Source organism: Hoplias malabaricus, chromosome 3, assembly GCF_029633855.1.
Source record: "Hoplias malabaricus isolate fHopMal1 chromosome 3, fHopMal1.hap1, whole genome shotgun sequence".
Classification (NCBI taxonomy): domain Eukaryota; kingdom Metazoa; phylum Chordata; class Actinopteri; order Characiformes; family Erythrinidae; genus Hoplias; species Hoplias malabaricus.
In genome coordinates, this window is record NC_089802.1 from 18633456 (window position 1) to 18652392 (window position 18937).

The window sequence follows — 18937 nt, forward strand, 5'->3', positions numbered from 1 at the left end:
CACACGTTGGTAGGTGGATTGGTGTCCATAGGTGTGAGTGTGTGTCGCCCTGCGAAGGATTGGCACCCTCTCCAGGGTGTGTTTCTGCTTTGCACCCACTGATTCCAAGTAAGCACCAGACCCACCGTGACCCTACACACGGTTACAGACAATGAATGAAGGAATTAATCTACCTAAGCTAGAAAAAGGCAAAGAAATTGAACAAGTGGCCTGGGTCGGTTTATGAGTCTTATTGGCATTGTATTCCAGGTTCTTATTCAAGTCCTCTATTCCACCTTAAGAGCTTATGCATGGTTTTTTCCACAATGTAACGATTTGTTAATAATACATTGAACTGGAGATATAGCTCAGGTGTGATACAAAATATTTACAGATATCTGTAATGTAAGTCTGGTTACACATAGTAACACTCAATCCAGTAGAACTGGAGATGAGCTTTTTTTAATTACCCCATGAACCATGTTTCCGAGGCGTAGCAAGTCCCGCGCATCTAAACTGGACCAAGAAGCAATTGCACCTCCTCTTCTCGCTCTGGACCAACGACACCCTCACCTCTCTATCTTCGTCGCTATAAACAACCGCGAGCAACATCTCCCAACCTTGTTACACCCGCGCGGCTCAAATACACGTCTCTTCGCACCCAAAACAAACCCCTTTCTTTTCATCTCACTCACTTTTTCAACTCTGAAAACACTCAGCCACTCGCCCATTAGAGGCACCGCCCCCTTTCACTGTTCCACACCCTTCACTCACTACAGAACTCCACGCCCCTGCTGCGGGTGAAAAAGAGACGCAGTAGGAGAAAAAGGAGGAGGGAATTAGATTTAAAAAAAGATAAGAGGGAAGAAATTCAGAAAACCAAAGAGCTCGAGGTTCGTGAAGTTCTTGCAGACTCTTAGGTCGAAGACTAACTCTCGGTCAGCTGTAACAAAATCATGACAGAAGCCGATTTATATGTTGAATACAAGGGGGTTTATCTCCCTAAATCTGTCCACCCGCCAGAAAGCCTGAAACATTATGAGGACTTTATATTCCGACCGGACGACGTGCTGATTGTGACCTTTCCCAAATCAGGTAAGAAATCACATCAGTCCTGGAGTGTGGAATGCAATGGTAACCTGAGCTGAATATATTGAATATACTGATATATTAAAAAGATATATATTATGTTTTCTGTAAATAATCTGAATATATTTAATAACTTTATGCCCATCTTGGGCATCCATGTTCGAGCATATTGTAAATGAAATGGAATTGTTTCCATTAATGTATAACTAGATTTATAATGAATCAGAAATTGTATAAGTAGGGCAGTACAGTGGTGCAGCAGTTAGTGTCTCTGTCACACAGCTCCAGGGTCCTGGGGCTGGGGTAGTGGGTTTCGAGTCCCGCTCCGGGTGACTGTCTGTGAGGAGTTTAGTGTGTCCTCCTTGTGTCCATGTGGGTTTCCTCTGGGTGCTCCGGTTTCCTCCCATGGTCCAAAAACACATGTTGGATTGGCTACTCCAAAAAAAAAAAAAAAAAGTCTCTGTATGTGTGAATGTGTGATGCCCTGTGAAGGACTGGTACCCCCTCCAGGGTGTGTCCCTGCCTTGTGCCCAGTGATTCCAGGTAGGCTCCGCACCCACTGCAACTCTGAACTGGATAAACAGTTACAGACAATGAATGAATTCATTAATTAATTGTATAGGTGTATTGTTTAATTGTGCTGATACATGCACGTCTGGGTTCAAAATGAAAATTCATTTATTCATTCATTATCAGTAACCGCTTATCCAGTTCCGGGTCGCGGTGGGTCCAGAGCCTACCTGGAATCATTGGGAATACACCCTGGAGGGGGCGCCAGTCCTTCACAGGGCAAAACACACATTCACTCACACCTACGGACACTTTTTTTTTTTTTTTTTTTTTTGAGTCCCAAATCCACCTACCAACTGTGTTTTGTCCTCCAAGACATCAGTAGCTCAAATGTTCAAATTACACTGCCCACCAACACAGTGTTTGAAAAATTCTTGCTGACAACAGCAAACTGTTCCTAGCCAAACACTCAGCAGGCTCTCTGTGTGTGTGTGTGTGTGCGAGAGAAATACACTGCTGTGCCTTTGTTTAATCTAATCCAGACAGAGGCAGAGGTCAGTTCTCCAGATCAGCAACATTTTGTTAAAGTAGTGTATGGGGAATACACCCTTGAGGGTGCGCCAGTCCTTCACAGGGCAACACAGACACACACACATTCACTCACACTTTTGCGTCGTCAATCCACCTACCAACGTGTGTTTTTGGACCGTGGGAGGAAACCGGAGCACCCGGAGGAAACCCACACAGACACAGGGAGAACACAAACTCTTCACAGACAGTCACCTGGAGCGGGAATCAAATTCACAACCTCCAGGTCCCTGGAGCTGTGTGACTGCAACGCTACCTGCTGCGCCACCCTGCTGCCTAAAATGAAAATTCAAATTCAATAATTCCATTATTGATGATTTTGGATAAGCCTATGGGGTTATTGTGTTTATGAAATAATGTCTACATTTTATCATTACACTTATGTAGTAACGCCTTTCTAAACACCCAAGGACGCTTTACAATCTGCAGTGCGCAGGACAGCATTCCTTACAACATTCAATCCACACACACACACACACACACACACGAGAAGCAGCAGCCAAATGCCACAGCGTACTCTCGACTAGGAACAACAGTCCCCCTGGAGAACTGCATCGGGCACTAGGGCTTCACCCAGGACAGAGCACCAATCCATATCTGGGCTCACACACATGCACTCACAACAGGACAGTTGTTACAGAAGCCAACTCACCTAACCTCCATGTTTTTGGACTGTGGGAGGAAACCAGAGACTCTGGAGGAAACCCACATAGACAACATGGAAACTTTAACTCAAGATCCCAGCACTGAGAGGCAAATGTGCTAACCACCAAGGAGGGAGGGAGGGAGAGAGAGAGAGAGAGAGAGAGAGAGAGAGAGAGAGAAGACAGAGAGAGAAGACAGAGAATGTCCATCAAAGAAACACTAAACCAAGGGAACTTAAATACACACAAGGACACCTGAGACTGATAACGAGGGGACAGGATTACAGAGGAGACACTGATGAGGTGGTGGAGCTAAAGAGCAGACAAGGAACAAAACAAAAACAGAGCCATGTGCTCCTTCAGCACATGGCAGGCAATGGAAAAATAAACAAAACAGGAAAGCACAAGCACAGGGCCAGAGCATGAAAACATACTTTGACCAAAGTGTTGTACATAAAAAATATGAATGTTCACACATGAATACAAAGGTAAAAGAAATCAGATAAATAACATATTAAACTAAGTAACAAGAAATAAAACAACAAAACACACAAATCAAACAACCATAAAAACCTCATGTTACCACAGTCTCTGTTCACTGTTCAAAAGCAAGTTTGTATAAGTGAGTTTTTAGACCTAATTCGAAAACCAAGAGAGGTACAAACCAGATTCCAAAAAAGTTGGGACACTAAACAAATTATGAATAAAAACAATGCATTGATGTGGAGGTGCCAACATCTAATATATTCAGAATAGAACACAAATCACAGATCAAAAGTTGAGCCCTAGGAACAACCAACAATTCTGTGATGAAGATCTCAGAGAGCACTGCATGATTGTGAATGTCAGCAGATCTGCAATATAAGAAGGGGACAGACCATTTAGTGCTTTACAAACAACTACAAGCGCTTTAAACTGTGTCCTATTTTGTAGCCAACGAAGTGAGGTGAGGACTGGTGTAATATGTTCTCTTTTCTTGGTTGTAGTCAATAATCTGCATGCAGTATTTAAAGAGGAAATGGTGCTTTTACAATTTGCAGTGACATCATCACCCTCTTACTGTAGTCAGTCTGCACCAAATATGTTTGTGGAAGTACAAACCGAGCAGACTTCCTTCACATTACCACAGATTTCCACATCTGTCAATCCTGTGAGCGCGACACTTGAGCCTTCCAAATTTCTGTGTAAATGAAATGTCAATAGTAGTGTACAAATGTAAATGGAATTAATTTGAATACTGAGCTAACCTGCATGATGATTCGATCCAAGATGGCGGCTTCTCTCTCTCCTGAGTATACAGTTTACAGCGTTTAAAATGTGTTTGTCTTGTAAGTTGCAGTGGTTTTGTACATCTCCGTCGTGTGCTCACGTCCCGGAGCACTCATACAACCGTAAATCCCTGCTTGATGTCGGCAGAAGCTCGCATTTGGAACTTAACCCCGAACTCCGCGAAGAGCTGCGAATCCACGGCTTGCTCAGGATACCGGCACCATCACTGACCCCCAACGCTGCACCTCGCCCACAATGGAAGTGCCACAAGCGGAGCGAGAGGTTGCAGAAGAGGGGGAAACGTGGAGGTATCAGAGCGAGGCTAGCGGCCACACAAGCCAGCCATCCCCACCCTGATACTGGCCAATGTACATTCGTTGGATAATAAACTGGACTAAATCCGCTTACTTCAGTCATCTCAGAAGAGCGTGAGAGACTGTTGTGTTTATGTGTTCACAGAAACTTGGCTCAACAACAGCGTCCCGGACCACACCGTTCAGCTCGAGTTGCTACCAGGCGGACCGAGTTCTCACTGAATGTAAACACGTGGCGGCGGGTGGTTATGAAGTGCCGACCGTTCTATCTACCGAGAGACTTCTCAGCTCTGCTGTTAGCTGCTGTATATCTTCGCCCAAGCTCCACCAACATCAGGAATAAGGCGCTAAATGAACTGTATCAGCACATCAGTGAGCAGCAGACAGCCCACCCGGATGCTTTTCTTATCTGGCTGGAGATTTCAACCACGCAGACCCAAGGGCTGTGTTTTCTGGACTTTATAAACACATAGACTTTCCAACACGGGGCAACAACACTCTGGACCAGGTCTTCACGGAAAGCAGCTTACAAAGCCCTGCCCCTCCCCCACCATGGTGCCTCTGATCACCTCACTATTATGTTAGTGCCAGCTTTTAGACCACTGGTTAAAGTCATCAAACCAGTTCTAAAGCAGGTACGGGTGTGGCCGGAAGGCTCATCAGAGGCACTTCAGGACTGTTTTAGCACCACAGACTGGAATGTGTTTAAAGTGGCTGCTAATTACAACAACTCCACAGATATTCAGGAGTACACAGAAACTGTCTCTGCTTACATCACTAAGTGCGTTGATGATGTAACTGTCCTCAAAACCATCACCATTCGTGCTAATCAGAAGCCATGGCTGACAGGAGAGGTCCAAAAGCTGCTGAAGGTTAGAAATGCTGCCTTCAAAGCTGGAGACCAGGCAGGCCTGAAGACAACTAGGGCCAACCTGTCCCGTGGCATCAGAAAGGCTAAAAGGCAGCACTCCAAGAGGATAGCCCAATGCTTTAGCGACAGCAGAGACACTCTGAGCCTGTGGCAGGGAATTCAGTCCATTATGGATTACAAACCCCCGCCACAGACCTGTGACAGCACCTCCTCTCTGCTGAATGACCTGAATGGGTTCTTCGCTCGGTTTGAGGCACAAAACCACACCCTGGCACATAAATCCACCCCCCCTCCTGGAGAACAGGTGCTCATACTGTCCTTAGACAAGGTGAGGAGTGTATTCAGCAGGATCAACGCTCGGAAAGCTCCTGGACCTAACAGCATACCTGGTCGTGTGCTGAAGGACTGCGCTGGCGAACTTGCAGAGGTGTATTCTGACATCTTCAACACCTCACTGAGTCAGGATGGGGTCCCTGTATGCTTCAAAGCCACCACTATAATCCCTGTCCCAAAGAAGTCAACACCCTCCTGTTTCAACAACTACCGCCCGGTTGCACTTACCTCCATCCTCATGAAGTGTTTGGAGCGGCTAGTCATGCAACACATCAGGTCTCCCCTCCCCCTCATTGGACCCCTACCAGTTTGCATATCGATCAAATCATTCGACTGATGATGCTGTCTCCACTGCTCTCCATTCAGCCCTTACTCATCTGGACAAGAATGACACCTATGTCAGAATGCTTTTATTGATTTCAGTTCTGCATTCAACACAATCAGACCACAAAAAAACCACAGGCAGTACGGGTTGGCAGTAACTCGTCTAGCACCATCACTCTGAACACGGGGGCTCCCCAAGGATGTGTGCTGAGCCCCCTTCTGTTCACTGTGCTAACCCATGACTGCTCTCCATCACACACCTCCAACCTCTTCATCAAGTTTGCAGATTGTGACACGACTGTGGTAGGCCTCATCAGCAACAACGATGAGTCACACTACAGGAGCAAGGTGAGCCGGCTGGCCTGTTGGTGCAAACACAACAATCTCTCTCTGAACACTGAGAAGACCAAGGAGATTTTTATGGACTTCAGGAGAACTCGCACACAACATGCCCCTCTATCCATCAACGGGGCTGCTGTGGAGAGGGTGAGCAGCACCAAGTTCCTGGATGTGCACGTCACAGAGGACCTCTCCTGGACCATCACCACAGCATCACTGGCCAAGAAGGCTCACCAACGGCTCCATTTTCTCCACAAGCTAAGAAGAGCAAGAGCTCCCACCCTATCATGATCACCTTCTACAAGGGGGCCATCGAGAGTATCCTGACTAGCTGTTTCACTGCATGGTACGGGGTCTGCACAGCATCCTGCCGCAGAACCCTCTAGCTTATTGTGAGAACTGCTGAGAAGATCATTGGTACCTCTCTCTCCCCTGCCTTCAGGACTTATACAGCTTCTGCCTCCTACAAAAAGCCCTCTGCTTGGCAGGTGATCCCACCCACCTGCTACACAGCTTCTTCAGCCTGCTGCCATCAGGGCGGAGACTGTGTAGTGTCAGGACTAGGACCAGCAGAGTGAGGGATAGTTCAATCCATGTACATCCAGTATCCTACCTCCTCCTATTACGATTATTTTGCACTACTGTTTACTCTGCCCTGTACATCCAGTATCCTACCTTCTCCTATTACGATTATCTTGCACTATAGTTTACACTGCCTTGTACATCTAGTATCCTACCTCCTTCTATTACAATTTTTTGCACTATTGTTTACACTGCCTTGTACATCCATTATCCTACCTCCAAATCAGGTTATTGTCTTCAGTTAGAGTCCCATTGTCTCATTTATGTCAGTGAGCTGCTGGTATTGTATGTCCTGCACTTGTCTTCTGTTTGTTAACTTTCATATATTTATATACTTAGCTTAGTTGAATTTTGTCTATTTTTTGTTAAATGTTACTGCATCTTGGAGAGGAGAGTAACGTAATTTCATTCCTTTGTATGTCCTGTACATATGCAGAATTGACAATAAAATTCGCTTGACTCTTGATGTATAAATAGGAAATTTCAATTCAAACATAGGATTACATTGCCATTTTGCATATAATATTTAAATTTTAATTTATTAAATTAAAACTGAGATGCTTTAATTTTGATACTGTTCTGACTCTCAACAGAGCTAAACCCACATTTATGCGAGAGGGCAAAGACTGGGTTAAACTGAGCAAAATATACACAAGCTTGGACCTATCAGTCTGCTGATTAAATATAAAGAAAAAGAGAATGGAGAATAAAAGAAAGTGGACTAAGCTTTGAGCAAGAGGTATATTTAGCACAGATAATAGTATTTTAGTTGGTATGCCACAAAGCCTTATATTATGCACAAAGGAAGTGTTAGAGCAGGTGTGTTTAGTATCCATTAATCATTTGTGATCAGAGCTCTGAAACTGGATGATATGGGCTTAATCATAACCCATGACAAACCATGAAACCATGACACCAACCCTTCTTGCCCTAATAATCTTGAACTGAAGTATATTCCTGGGTGAATGAATGCTTTTTGCTGTTGTTTCATTTGCTTTAGGTACAACATGGATGCAGGAGATCACACCCCTGGTCCTCAGTGAGGGAGACCTCTCCTCAGTTCAGAGTTTACCCAACTGGGACAGGGTGCCATGGCTAGAAGAGCATCGAGCAATTTTACTGAATTTGGAGCAAAGACCCTCCCCTCGAGTCTTTGCCACCCACTATCATCGTTACATGATGAATGAGTCTTATTTTAAAGTGAAGCCAAAGGTACGCTAATTGTGTTGTTGAGCTGTCTGCTGCCACCTGTTTGTCGCTGAGCATAGTACTTCTTATTACACTAGAAATGCTTTGTGTTTGTGGACACCTTTAATATTCACTCATTATGAAATTGACATTCAGCAGTGCATATATGGTTTGCATAATCTCCATAGTGAAGCATTGATAAAACCTTGTAAATACCACACATGGTCACAATGCCAAGTATCAGAGGGATGAGAACGTTCCAGCACTGGCCTACAAGGGTCTGGAACAGCATTTCCCAATATCATTACCTGACCTTACTAATGAATATTTGAATGAATGCAGTCAATTTATTACAGCATTTTTCCAATAATAAAATGCCTTTTATTTATCTATTATTATTATTATTTTTTTTTTTTTTTTTTTTTTGCTGCTTACTCTATTAATAAATTCAATTGAATAGAATTTCTTTTCTGTATAAAATGTAATTTTGTCTCTCACAGTGTTCTGGTCAACTCTGTTCTAGTAAGATGCATTTGACCTGAACCTAGTGATGTCACTTCCTCTTATACTACATGTGCTTGTTGTGAACTATGATGTGAATTTAAGCCTCTTATTTTCTGAATTTTTCATAAGGTAATACTACAGATGGAGCAAAGATGGTTTTCGAACAAGGTCTAGGCAGTAAAAATCTTGTCTTGATTTGTTTTGGCTTGGCTCAGGTATTTGTGATGAGAAGATTGCAGCTTAAGCATATTAGTTGTTTTGTTTTTTTTTAATCTGTAGCCTGCTATATTCAGTTTTTGGACAAATGTTGTGGTCTTTAAGTTTTCAAAAAATTCTTATTTGAAATTATTTGGACATAAAGATGCACTTTGTTATTGAGTAGAATGACCCAACTCTATAGCCATGGTTCAATTTTGAAACATTTGTTCATAGTTTTATAAGTTTTATAAATGTTGTTTGTGATCTTCTTAACAGTTAAAGAGCTTGATATTTTTTAACTGTCAAATTTAATTTTACCCCAAATATATATATATATTGTTTGTCATTTTTTTTTTAGATTTTTAGTCAGATGTCCATTCTTCTCAGGTCATTTAGATTTTTATTTTTAGCTGTTATACTTTTAACAAGTGAAGTTTGAATAACTACAGGATTAATTTTGGAATTGCTTCATAAGGGGATGCCATGTATCTTAGAATCTACATGACATGTAGACATGATTTGTTTGGAACCACTTCACATGACATGTTTATGTAAACTGAAAATAACCATGGTCAGTTAAGAGAACTTAAGCAATGTACTCACTTTGTATTACTTGAATTCATTCAGTACATATTACTCAGATTTGTGTCTTAGAAGCTAAGTATCAAAGTTGTATGAAACCGCTTGACAGTTTTAAGTAAATATAATGTTTACATTTTTTTAAAATATCTTTTAAATTGATAATCTTTTTAATTGTTTTCCAGGTACTTTATGTAATGAGAAATCCCAAGGATGTGTTCACATCCTCCTTTCACTATTTTGGAATGGCTTCTTACCTGGTGAAGCCAGGCACACCTGATGAGTTCTTGGAAAAGTTTCTCAATGGCAAAAGTAAGGCTTATTGTCTTCCCATCTCTTTTCCCATGTCACAGTATCAATATGAAATTTAAAATCTTGACTGAAAGCTGTTTTAAATATATTGTTGCTGTTCAATGAAGAATCTCAATTTTTGTGGATTTTTAGTTTGTTACATTTGAACACATTTTTGAACAAAATTTAAAAAGGGCCAATAGAAATGATCCAAAATTACTTAAAATTTATACCGCACACTGTTCTAGTGCATATTTTCTGTAGTCTTGATATGGTAATATACCCTCAATTCATAGCGTTACACAGTGTTTTTTTTTTTATTATTTAAGTTCAGTTTTTAGTTTAAGTTAATTTTCTTAATTAGTTTCTTACTTTTATTGCTTGGCTGGGGCTCTCACGACTGGCTCCGTAAGCTCCCAGATAACACTAAATGTGTAGTTCTTTTTTTTTTTTTTTTTTTTTTTTTTGCTGGGGGGTGGCGGGGTTCTGTGTTCACCTGTGTTTTGCAGGGGATGAGGGGGTGGGTTATACTTGGCATTCTATTATGGTTACTGTTTTTTGTAAATCCTTTTACACACATTTAAAACAGATCAATGCAGACATTATATCCTTGCAGGAGACCCACTTACATACATTTTCGGCTAAGAAAGGGATGGGTAGGGCATATGTTCCATTCAAAAGCTAGGGGGGCTGCTAAACTGATTAGTAAAGATGTGCCATTCACAGTCTCAAGTGTAGAGGCAGCTTCAACAGGGCGATATATTATTGTGGTGGGGTAACTATATACATTTCCAGTAATATTGGCCAATATATATGCACCAAATTGGGACAATCCTAAGTTTTTCTCAAATTTTTTCTCATCCTTACCAAACACATCAACTCAATTGTGCCATCTCTCTGCGGTGACATTAATTGTGTACTCTCTCTTCTGTCTGCAGTTCATTAAAGCGGGTGTCCACTCAGTTCACACTATCCAGTCATTTCTGGAATGTTACTGAGTTTTTATGACAGTTTTGTAATCCCACTTTCAGGGGATATTCCTCGTCATTACAAACTGGATTTGATCTCCTGTCGACACGACAGGCTGAATATCTGATTCATAAATCACATCACAGGAGTTATGAACATGTGGAGAAAGTTGGTCGGTTACTGTTTGTTTATCAGCTGCAGCCAAGAACTGCTAATCAAACAATACCAGCAATTAATGATGATCTAGGACATATCCACAGCGAGAGGCTTAAAAATAATTCATGTTTTAAATGTTTCTACCAGTTATTATACACTTCTGATACAGGTTCTAATCCATCTGAGCTGGAGGATTTTTACAAGACCTTGCATATCCCTTCTTTAGATTTAGAGACGGCTGGAGGAATATCTCTTAGTAGAAGAAATAACATTAGCAAATCAATCTATGCAGAGTGACAAATCTCCAGGGCCTGATGGTTACCCTACAGAGATTATTTTAAATATTCTCAGAACTACTCTCTCCATTACTACTTTGAAGAATCACTTTCAGAACAGTCCCTACCTTTAACCATGAGACAGGCAGTTATTTCCTTGATTCTAAATAAGGATAAAATACAGATGCTCAAAGTCCTAGCTCACCGTTTAGACTTCTCTTCCCTATTATTTCTCAGGATCAAACAGGTTTTATTAAAAAACATTTATCTTTTTTTAACATTAGACGCCTGCTAAACAGTCCTATTCTTTATACTCCTTCCTCGCCTGGTATGTCTGAAGTAGTGCTTTCACTTGATGCAGAGAAGGCCTTCAACCGAGTGGAGTGGGTTGGGTTGAGTTCATGAGTCACAAGTGACATTACAGTAAAGATAGAATATGCTACTGGTGTTGGTGTCATACTGTGAAGGTATACACATATTTGTATCCCATGTCTTACAGCAACATTCTTCAATGCAGTTTTACTCTGCTGGTTTATTTGGCAATTTATTAGACAGACATGTAACAGCAGTTTGTCATATTATCATTTTTGTATGTCATCTACTGTACTCCATATACCATATTTCAAAACTGGACATTTTTCCAATACCGCTGTATACTTCATTACTGTCATACTGCCCAGCTCTATGCTCTATTATGAATAATTAATAGAAAATGTTATAACTAAAATGTGAGAATTAAAAATGAATAAAGTGTTTTCCATTATACATGATCTGCATATTTTTCAGAAACCTGCCTTATTCAAAATTTATCAAAATTAAAATGCATATCTTTTTAATGAAACATTAACACAAACATTAATATAGCAGCATATAATTAATATCTATGTAAATATATAGTATAATAAAGGCAAATAAAGTCACACATACTCAAAGCCAGACTATGTAGAACCACTGGCTGACTACGCATTTTGATTTGCCACCCCAAGGAGACAAATCAAGGATTTGTTGAGGTGAATGCGAATCTGCAGATATTTCACCACAAAAAAACGGAAAAGGTTCACCAATTTAATAAACCAAAAATTTAATATATGTGAATATTCCACTAAGTTTTCAATCTTATCTTGCCTCCGTCCAAAATTTTCTTGTATATTTACAAAATAAATTCAGTTCCGTTAAAAAAATATTATTTCTGCTTCTTCAGTTAAAAAAGACAATGGCACCGGATTGTGGAATATGAGTGTAAGGGTTCTCAGCTGATTGAGGGCTTAATAGCCCACTATACTAGAGACATGGCAACATTTTGGGCTTTGTTAAAACATGTCTGTACTGGATCTCTGCCCTGGAACAAGCTGGGCCTCAGGGAACATGTTTATACACTTCTTCATACTGGATGTTTTAGGTATTCAGCACTGCAGTTATACCATGTGTGTGAAGCTCAGAAAATAAACTTTGGGTCTCTTTTTGATGCATACTGTGTGCAGCAGTCTAACAGTTTCTCTGCAGAAACAGTACAGATCTACACCAATAAACATGTCAACAAACAGATTTATTTTAACTGTTATCAGAATTTCAAGAATTCAACTCCTGACCTTGTACAAGTAATGAGACCAACAGCCTAATGTGGCAACAAATCTGTTTTAGATTCCTGAATCTCTTTCACACTAAAAACTGCTTAAATTTTGAAAACATAAAGCTTATTTCAGCAAAATACCCATAGTAAAGACTATTGTAGACAGGAAAATCCAGGGCAAACAGAAAACTATTTCATCACGCTACTTCAAGTGTGAAGTAACAATTGTTGCAGAATGGTTCCGATGTTCTTTGTGAGCCACACAGATTCTGGTATGTCATCGGCATGACTCATATTGATGGGTCTCTAAGCTGGGACCTTTTGATTGGGTGGTGCAATCCAGGAGTAATCTCTCATAGTGAAACTCAGAATGAAGGTAGACAAAGACTGCTAGGAAAGAAAATAGAAAAATATTTCTAATGCATTCTAATACAATAACCTGCCTTCATAGATACAGGGAGCAAGATAGACAAAGCTAAAGAGTGTCAATCACACATGAAGGATGCTTCTGCGCCCCAGCCAGACTGCTAGACACAGAGGTGTTGGCCTTTCCCCTGGTCTTAATACAGAAAAAGGTCAGAAAGTCAAAGTTCTTTTGAAGCACAGCAGAGCTCAAAACCATCAGAATTTGGGGAGGGTAGAAATGTCTCTGAAATTTTAATTTCTGGAAAGTTGACCATGGTGAAGCTGCAGGGGCGGAGCTCAGTCACAGATAGACCTGTCTGTCATGGACAAACGTGATGCAGTTGGAGCGACCCTTGTTGGTCATGCCCAAGGCAATTTCCATTGTGAAACACCTCACTGTTTTATGAAAGAACCAGGGATTACTTTACATAACCGAAAATTTTGTTCATGTCTATAAGCAATTTGTGTTAAGCAGCAGTGCCATATAAATAAGATGCATTATTGCAGCAGGTAGTGTCGCAGGGTCGCACGCTCCAGGGACCTGGAGGTTGTGGGTTTAAGTCCTGTTCCGGGTGACTGTCTGTGAGGAGTTTGGTGTGTTCTCCCCGTGTCTGCGTGGGTTTCCTTCCATGGTCCAAAAACACACATTGGTAGATGGATTGAGACTCAAAAGTGTGTGTGTGTGTGTGTGTTGCCCTGTGAAAGACTGGCGCCCCCTCCAGGATGTGTTCCTTCCTTGCGCCCGCCACAGCCCTCAACTGGAAAAGCGTTTACAGACAATGAATGAATGATAACTTTAGCTATGTAATGTTAGATGTTACTAACATTATGAATATTGGGAATATTATAACTCCGCTGTACTACTATATTTCCCCAGCATCTCAATACTGACCATTCTGAAAACATGACAGGATTGGGGAGCCGTGTCTGCAGGGAAGGGCATGGCTAAATACGAAGCATTTGTTTTGGACTGAGATGCTGGTGCTCTAATGAAGTATTGTAATCTGATGGCAGAATATCAGAGTTGGCACCTTTTTAAATTGACAAAGTAATTATCTTGACTCTTACATGCTTCATTTGAAAGTACTTATTTCACTCCAGAGTGAAATTGTGCTTATACTATAAAAATAAAACTCAATTTCACTTATGTTTACATAATTATGTACCTATACATACATTAATATTAACCTTTCAATGTTTACAGCAATGTTTGGTTCATGGTTTGACCATGTGAAAGGATGGCTGAAAGCAAAAGATGAAGACCACATTCTCTATATTGCTTATGAGGAAATGATCCAGGTGGGTTAATATTACATATCATTGTTGTCCAGTGAAAAACATTTGTCTCTTAAAAATAGCAACTTTACAGAAGGAAAAACCCTTCTTAACTTTCAGTGGAAGTCAGTGTAAAAAGCATTTATTCCAATTAATCTGGAGCATTTCTACTGATCAATTTTTGTCATTAAATTTTCACACAATGTGGAGGACAGCTACTGTATTATGTAGTGTGGTATGATGAATGTGTATTCATTTCTAATAAGAAATGTGACTTTTTGGGATGAGTACTACTGCGTGAAATTAATTCCATTTAAACAATCAAAATGAGTGGAATTAATTTACATGTGTTTAAAATCACCTTTTTATATGGACTTTTGTAGGAACCAATGAAGCCACATACTCTGTGTGTTATTTGGTTAAGAATGATATAAAACATGGCTTTTTCTGAATAATATTACTTTGTGTTAACATAATCCTTTATATTGCAAAAGCATGGTTCAGAATCATTGGATATTATTTCAACAGGAATCCTCCTTAAGTCTTTATCTTGTCAAGTGTCATAAATTGGGTACAGAAAACATCCAATCTAGAACAAAAGATGCTCCAATCCTCAATCCCTGAGGACCAATCAGGCCTTAAAGGTGGGTTTCCTAAAATCTGCTTAAAACCCAGTGGCTCCTCTTAGGCTCTTCTCAGTCTATAACAGACTCTCAGCTCTCTTCCAGAGAGAATACAGACTCTCCTATGGCTCTTAAACAGTCATGGGCTCCTCAAGCAGGGTCCAGACAGCAAACCCACAGCAGGGAAAGAAAATGTAGAGAGAGAAGAAAAGAGGAGGGGTGGAATGAAGGAGAAGGGTGAATCTGCTTTCAGCCCAGAAGCTCAGCTAAGAGATTCCAACCAGAAGTTTTATTTTATTTCTGGTAGAAAACTATAGTTTAAGAAAAGCAATAGTTTAAATCCAGCAAAGCTCAATGCCACGCCCAGAGCATGAAGGAGACCTCTGACCCTGAAAGTGGTGACAAGAGCTTCAGGATCAGCAACGAAGAAGAAGGCCACATGCTCCCTCAGAATGATCTTCTGAGCAAAGGCCCAGGAGAGACCTGCATGGCCGTGTCTCTCACCAGGAGGCAGCGATGACGGAGAATCCCCACAGAGACCTTCAGAATGTCACCAGCTCTGACAGAGTGGTCGCTGTATCTAAGACTGTGTCTCTGGCCAAATGGGAGAATAAGAACGGCTGCTGATGCAATGCTACCAGGCCTGAGTCTAAAATGCTCCAGAAAGCCCAGCGCCGGAAGTCCATCTCCAGGGATACGTAAGGTCACATGGTTTCATTTGTTTCATACCTCGGGCGATTGGTGCTGAATGCTTTGCTGGGATAAACTATGGCCTTTTTAGAATTTAGGATAATTATCATAGAGAAATACCCTCATATATTATTGTCCCTGTAACGATTATATTCATTATATGAATGTATAATCAAAATTCATTATTCGATATAACATTTAATAAACCAGTTGTGTGGTAGAACCTGTTCTTGGTTATTTGTTTGTGTGTGCATCTTTCTTGTACGGAATTATTACCTTTAGTTCAGATTCAATTTCGGAGCCAAGAACCTACAGCGAGTCCATGAGCATAATTCATTAATAATAATTAATTCTAGCTAATTATGCTATATAATATGTAAGTCTTCCAATATGATGACCTACATGTCCAAGTTAAAATTGGACAGGAATAGGCACTACATATTATTTAATGGCTCCCAACCAAGGAGCTTAAAATTAATTAAATAATTAATAATAATTAATTATCACTGACTCAGCTATATATGTGTGTGTATATATATGTATATGCTGCAACTTGTGACATAATTATTTTACTACAGTTAAAATCATATAGTACCTTTAAAAATCAACAAACCTAGATACAAGTTTTTTATGCTGGACAACGAAAATATATTTGTGTGCTAATAGTTCTGAATGCTACACAATTCATATTATAGCAGCTTGATATTACATGAAGGCGTTAATGACCCTCTTAAGCAGTGGTTCTCAGACCATTCTTCATAATCCCTCAGACATGCTGCATGGCTCTGGGGATTGTTTTGAGTATCCCTCCTCTAAAACATTATGTAGCATGTCTGAGATTGCTTAATGTTATCTGAATTTATGCCGCAGGATCTGAAAGGGTCTGTCTCGAGAATTGCACAGTTTCTTGGAAAGTCACTGAGTGAAGAAGTGGTTGAGAAAATAGCCGACAGTTGTGTGTTCCAAAACATGAAACAGAACAAGATGTCCAACTATTCTTTGGTTCCGGAAGAGTTCATGGATCAGAAAAAATCAGCATTTCTCAGAAAAGGTAAATCACTAAAGAAAACAGTTATTTCCCAAAATCTGTTTAAAGTGTTCTGTTTAAAGTTTTTTTTCCTGAACCAATTTGCTCCAAAATTCATAGTTTACCTGTTGTTTGTCAGGAATCGCTGGCGACTGGAAGAACTTTTTCACCGAGGCTCAGACAGAACGATTCAATGCTTTTTATGAAGACAAAATGAAAGATGTGGAGTTTAAATTTTGTTGGGATTAAAGGAACTCACCAAATCATTTAAAGCTGGATTTAGCTGCTACTATGATAATATACCTGGGCAGTGGGGTTGAGAGGGAAGAAGAAAAGATTCTGGATTCTGGAGTGAAATGGATATGCACCTGGTTGTTAATGTGTGATAGTCTGATGAATGAAGGTTTTTTCCCTTAATATCTGAAATACAAACCGGATTCCAAAAAGGTTGGGACACTAAACTAATTGTGAATAAAACTGAATGCAATGATGTGGAGATGGCAAACGTCAATATTTTATTTGTAATAGAACATAGATGACAGATCAAAAGTTTAATCTGAGTAAATGTAACATTTTAAAGGAAAAATATGTTGATTTAAAATTTCACAGTGTCAACAAATCCCCAAAAAGTTGGGACAAGTAGCAATAAGTGGCTGGAAAAAGGAAATTGAGCATATAAAGAACAGCTGGAAGACCAATTAACACTAATTAGGTCAATTGACAACATGATTGGGTATAAAAAGAGGTTCTCAGGGTGTCAGTGTCTCTCTGAAGCTAAGATGGTAAGAGGATCACCAATTCCACCATTGTTGCGCAGAAAGATAGTGCAGCAATACCAGAGTGGTGTTATCCAGTGTAAAATAGCAAAGACTTTTAAGTTATCATCATTACCCCTGCATAACATCATCAAAAGATTCAGAGAATCTGGAACAATTGCTGTGCGTAAGGGTCAAGGCCGTAAAACTCTACTGGATGCTCGTGATCTCCCGGTCCCTAAACGTCACTGCACCTCAAACAGGAATGCCACTGTCAAGGAAATAACAGAATGGGCTCAGGAATACTTCCAGAAAGCATTGTCAGTGAACACAATCCACCGTGCCATCCGCTGTTGCCAGCTGAAACTCTACAGTGCAAAGAGGAAGCCATTTCTAAGGAAGCTCCACAAGCTCAGACGTTTGCACTGGGCCAGGGGTCTTTTAAAATGGAGTGTGGCAAAATGGAAGACTGTTCTGTGGTCAGATGGGTCAAGATTTGAAGTTCTTTATGGAACACTGGGACGCCATGTCACCCGGACCAGAGAGGACAAGGATAACCCAAGTTGTTATCAACGGTCCGTTCAGAAGCCTGCATCACTGATGGTATGGGGTTGCATGAGTGCTTGTGGCATGGGCAGCTTGCATGTCTGGAGAGGCACCATTAATGCAGAGAACTATGTTCAGGTTCTAGAACAACATATGCTCCCATCTAGACGTTAGAAACTAAAGTTGAGAAACTGGTCTCCTCTGTCCCCAGACAGTCTATTGAGTGTTGTAAGAAGAAGGGGGATGCCAAAAAAATGGCCTTGTCCCAACCTTTTTGGGATTTGTTGACACCATGAAATTTTGAAACAACATATTTTTCCCTTAAAATGATACATTCTCTCAGTTTAAACTTTTGATCTGTGATTTGTGTTCTATTCTGAATAAAATATTAGATGTTGGCACCTCCACATCAATGCATTCAGATATTATTCACAATTTGTTTAGTGTCCCAACTTTTTTGGAATCCGTTTTGTAGATTGACATATGATAACACTCATGGTAACCAATGGAAAATGTACTTAACATCTAATTATTCCAAAGTTATTGTTCATTAAACAAGACAACAAATATACACAAAATTCACAGTGTCCACTCATTGCTACCACCATTACAAATTTATAGGCTTTTAAGGTGCAATACCTTCTGATCCACCTCTATCCTAGTGACACCCTGTGACATCTAGCTATACAACTTTATCATTCCAAGAATATTGAACTTATCTGGTTGGCTTGTACATTCAAAAGCAGAATCTCTTCCTCGTATATACTGCAATGGTGTTAGTGGTTAGTTTTCCCATGCCAGAACAAAACATCATATGAAAAAAAAAGAGAGACAGAAGATAAAACAGAATTTTACTACAAATCACAACATATTTGGATTTTCATGACCAAAAAACTAGGTCTTTTTTTTAATTTAGAGAATGCATTCAGCAAATGAATCCTGTGGACTTTTCAAGTGTTGAATTACAACTAGAACTTGTCCTTGAATATCATAATTTATCAAGATTTATTATCTTCTAACTGATGGATATAGCTGATTGGGCAT

The 18937-nt window shown here is 40.2% G+C and overlaps 1 protein-coding gene across 1 annotated transcript; it reads left to right on the forward strand.

Moving 5' to 3' along the window:
• Positions 1-857: 857 nt before the first annotated feature.
• Positions 858-17092, forward strand: LOC136692259 (sulfotransferase 2B1-like). Its single transcript, XM_066665502.1, has 6 exons — positions 858-1074; positions 7843-8054; positions 9497-9623; positions 14182-14276; positions 16436-16616; positions 16732-17092. The coding sequence occupies exons 1-6, from the start codon at positions 936-938 to the stop codon at positions 16839-16841; spliced, it is 864 nt and encodes a 287-aa protein (XP_066521599.1). The 5' UTR covers positions 858-935; the 3' UTR covers positions 16842-17092.
• The last annotated feature ends 1845 nt before the right edge of the window (positions 17093-18937 follow it).

Coding starts and splice junctions, on each gene's coding strand:
- LOC136692259 (XM_066665502.1), top strand. CDS start 936: ATGACAGAAGCCGATTTATATGTTGAATACAAGGGGGTTTATCTCCCT. Junction 8,055..9,496: donor ATTTTAAAGTGAAGCCAAAG/GTACGCTAATTG, acceptor ATTGTTTTCCAG/GTACTTTATGTAATGAGAAA. Junction 16,617..16,731: donor ATCAGCATTTCTCAGAAAAG/GTAAATCACTAA, acceptor GTTGTTTGTCAG/GAATCGCTGGCGACTGGAAG.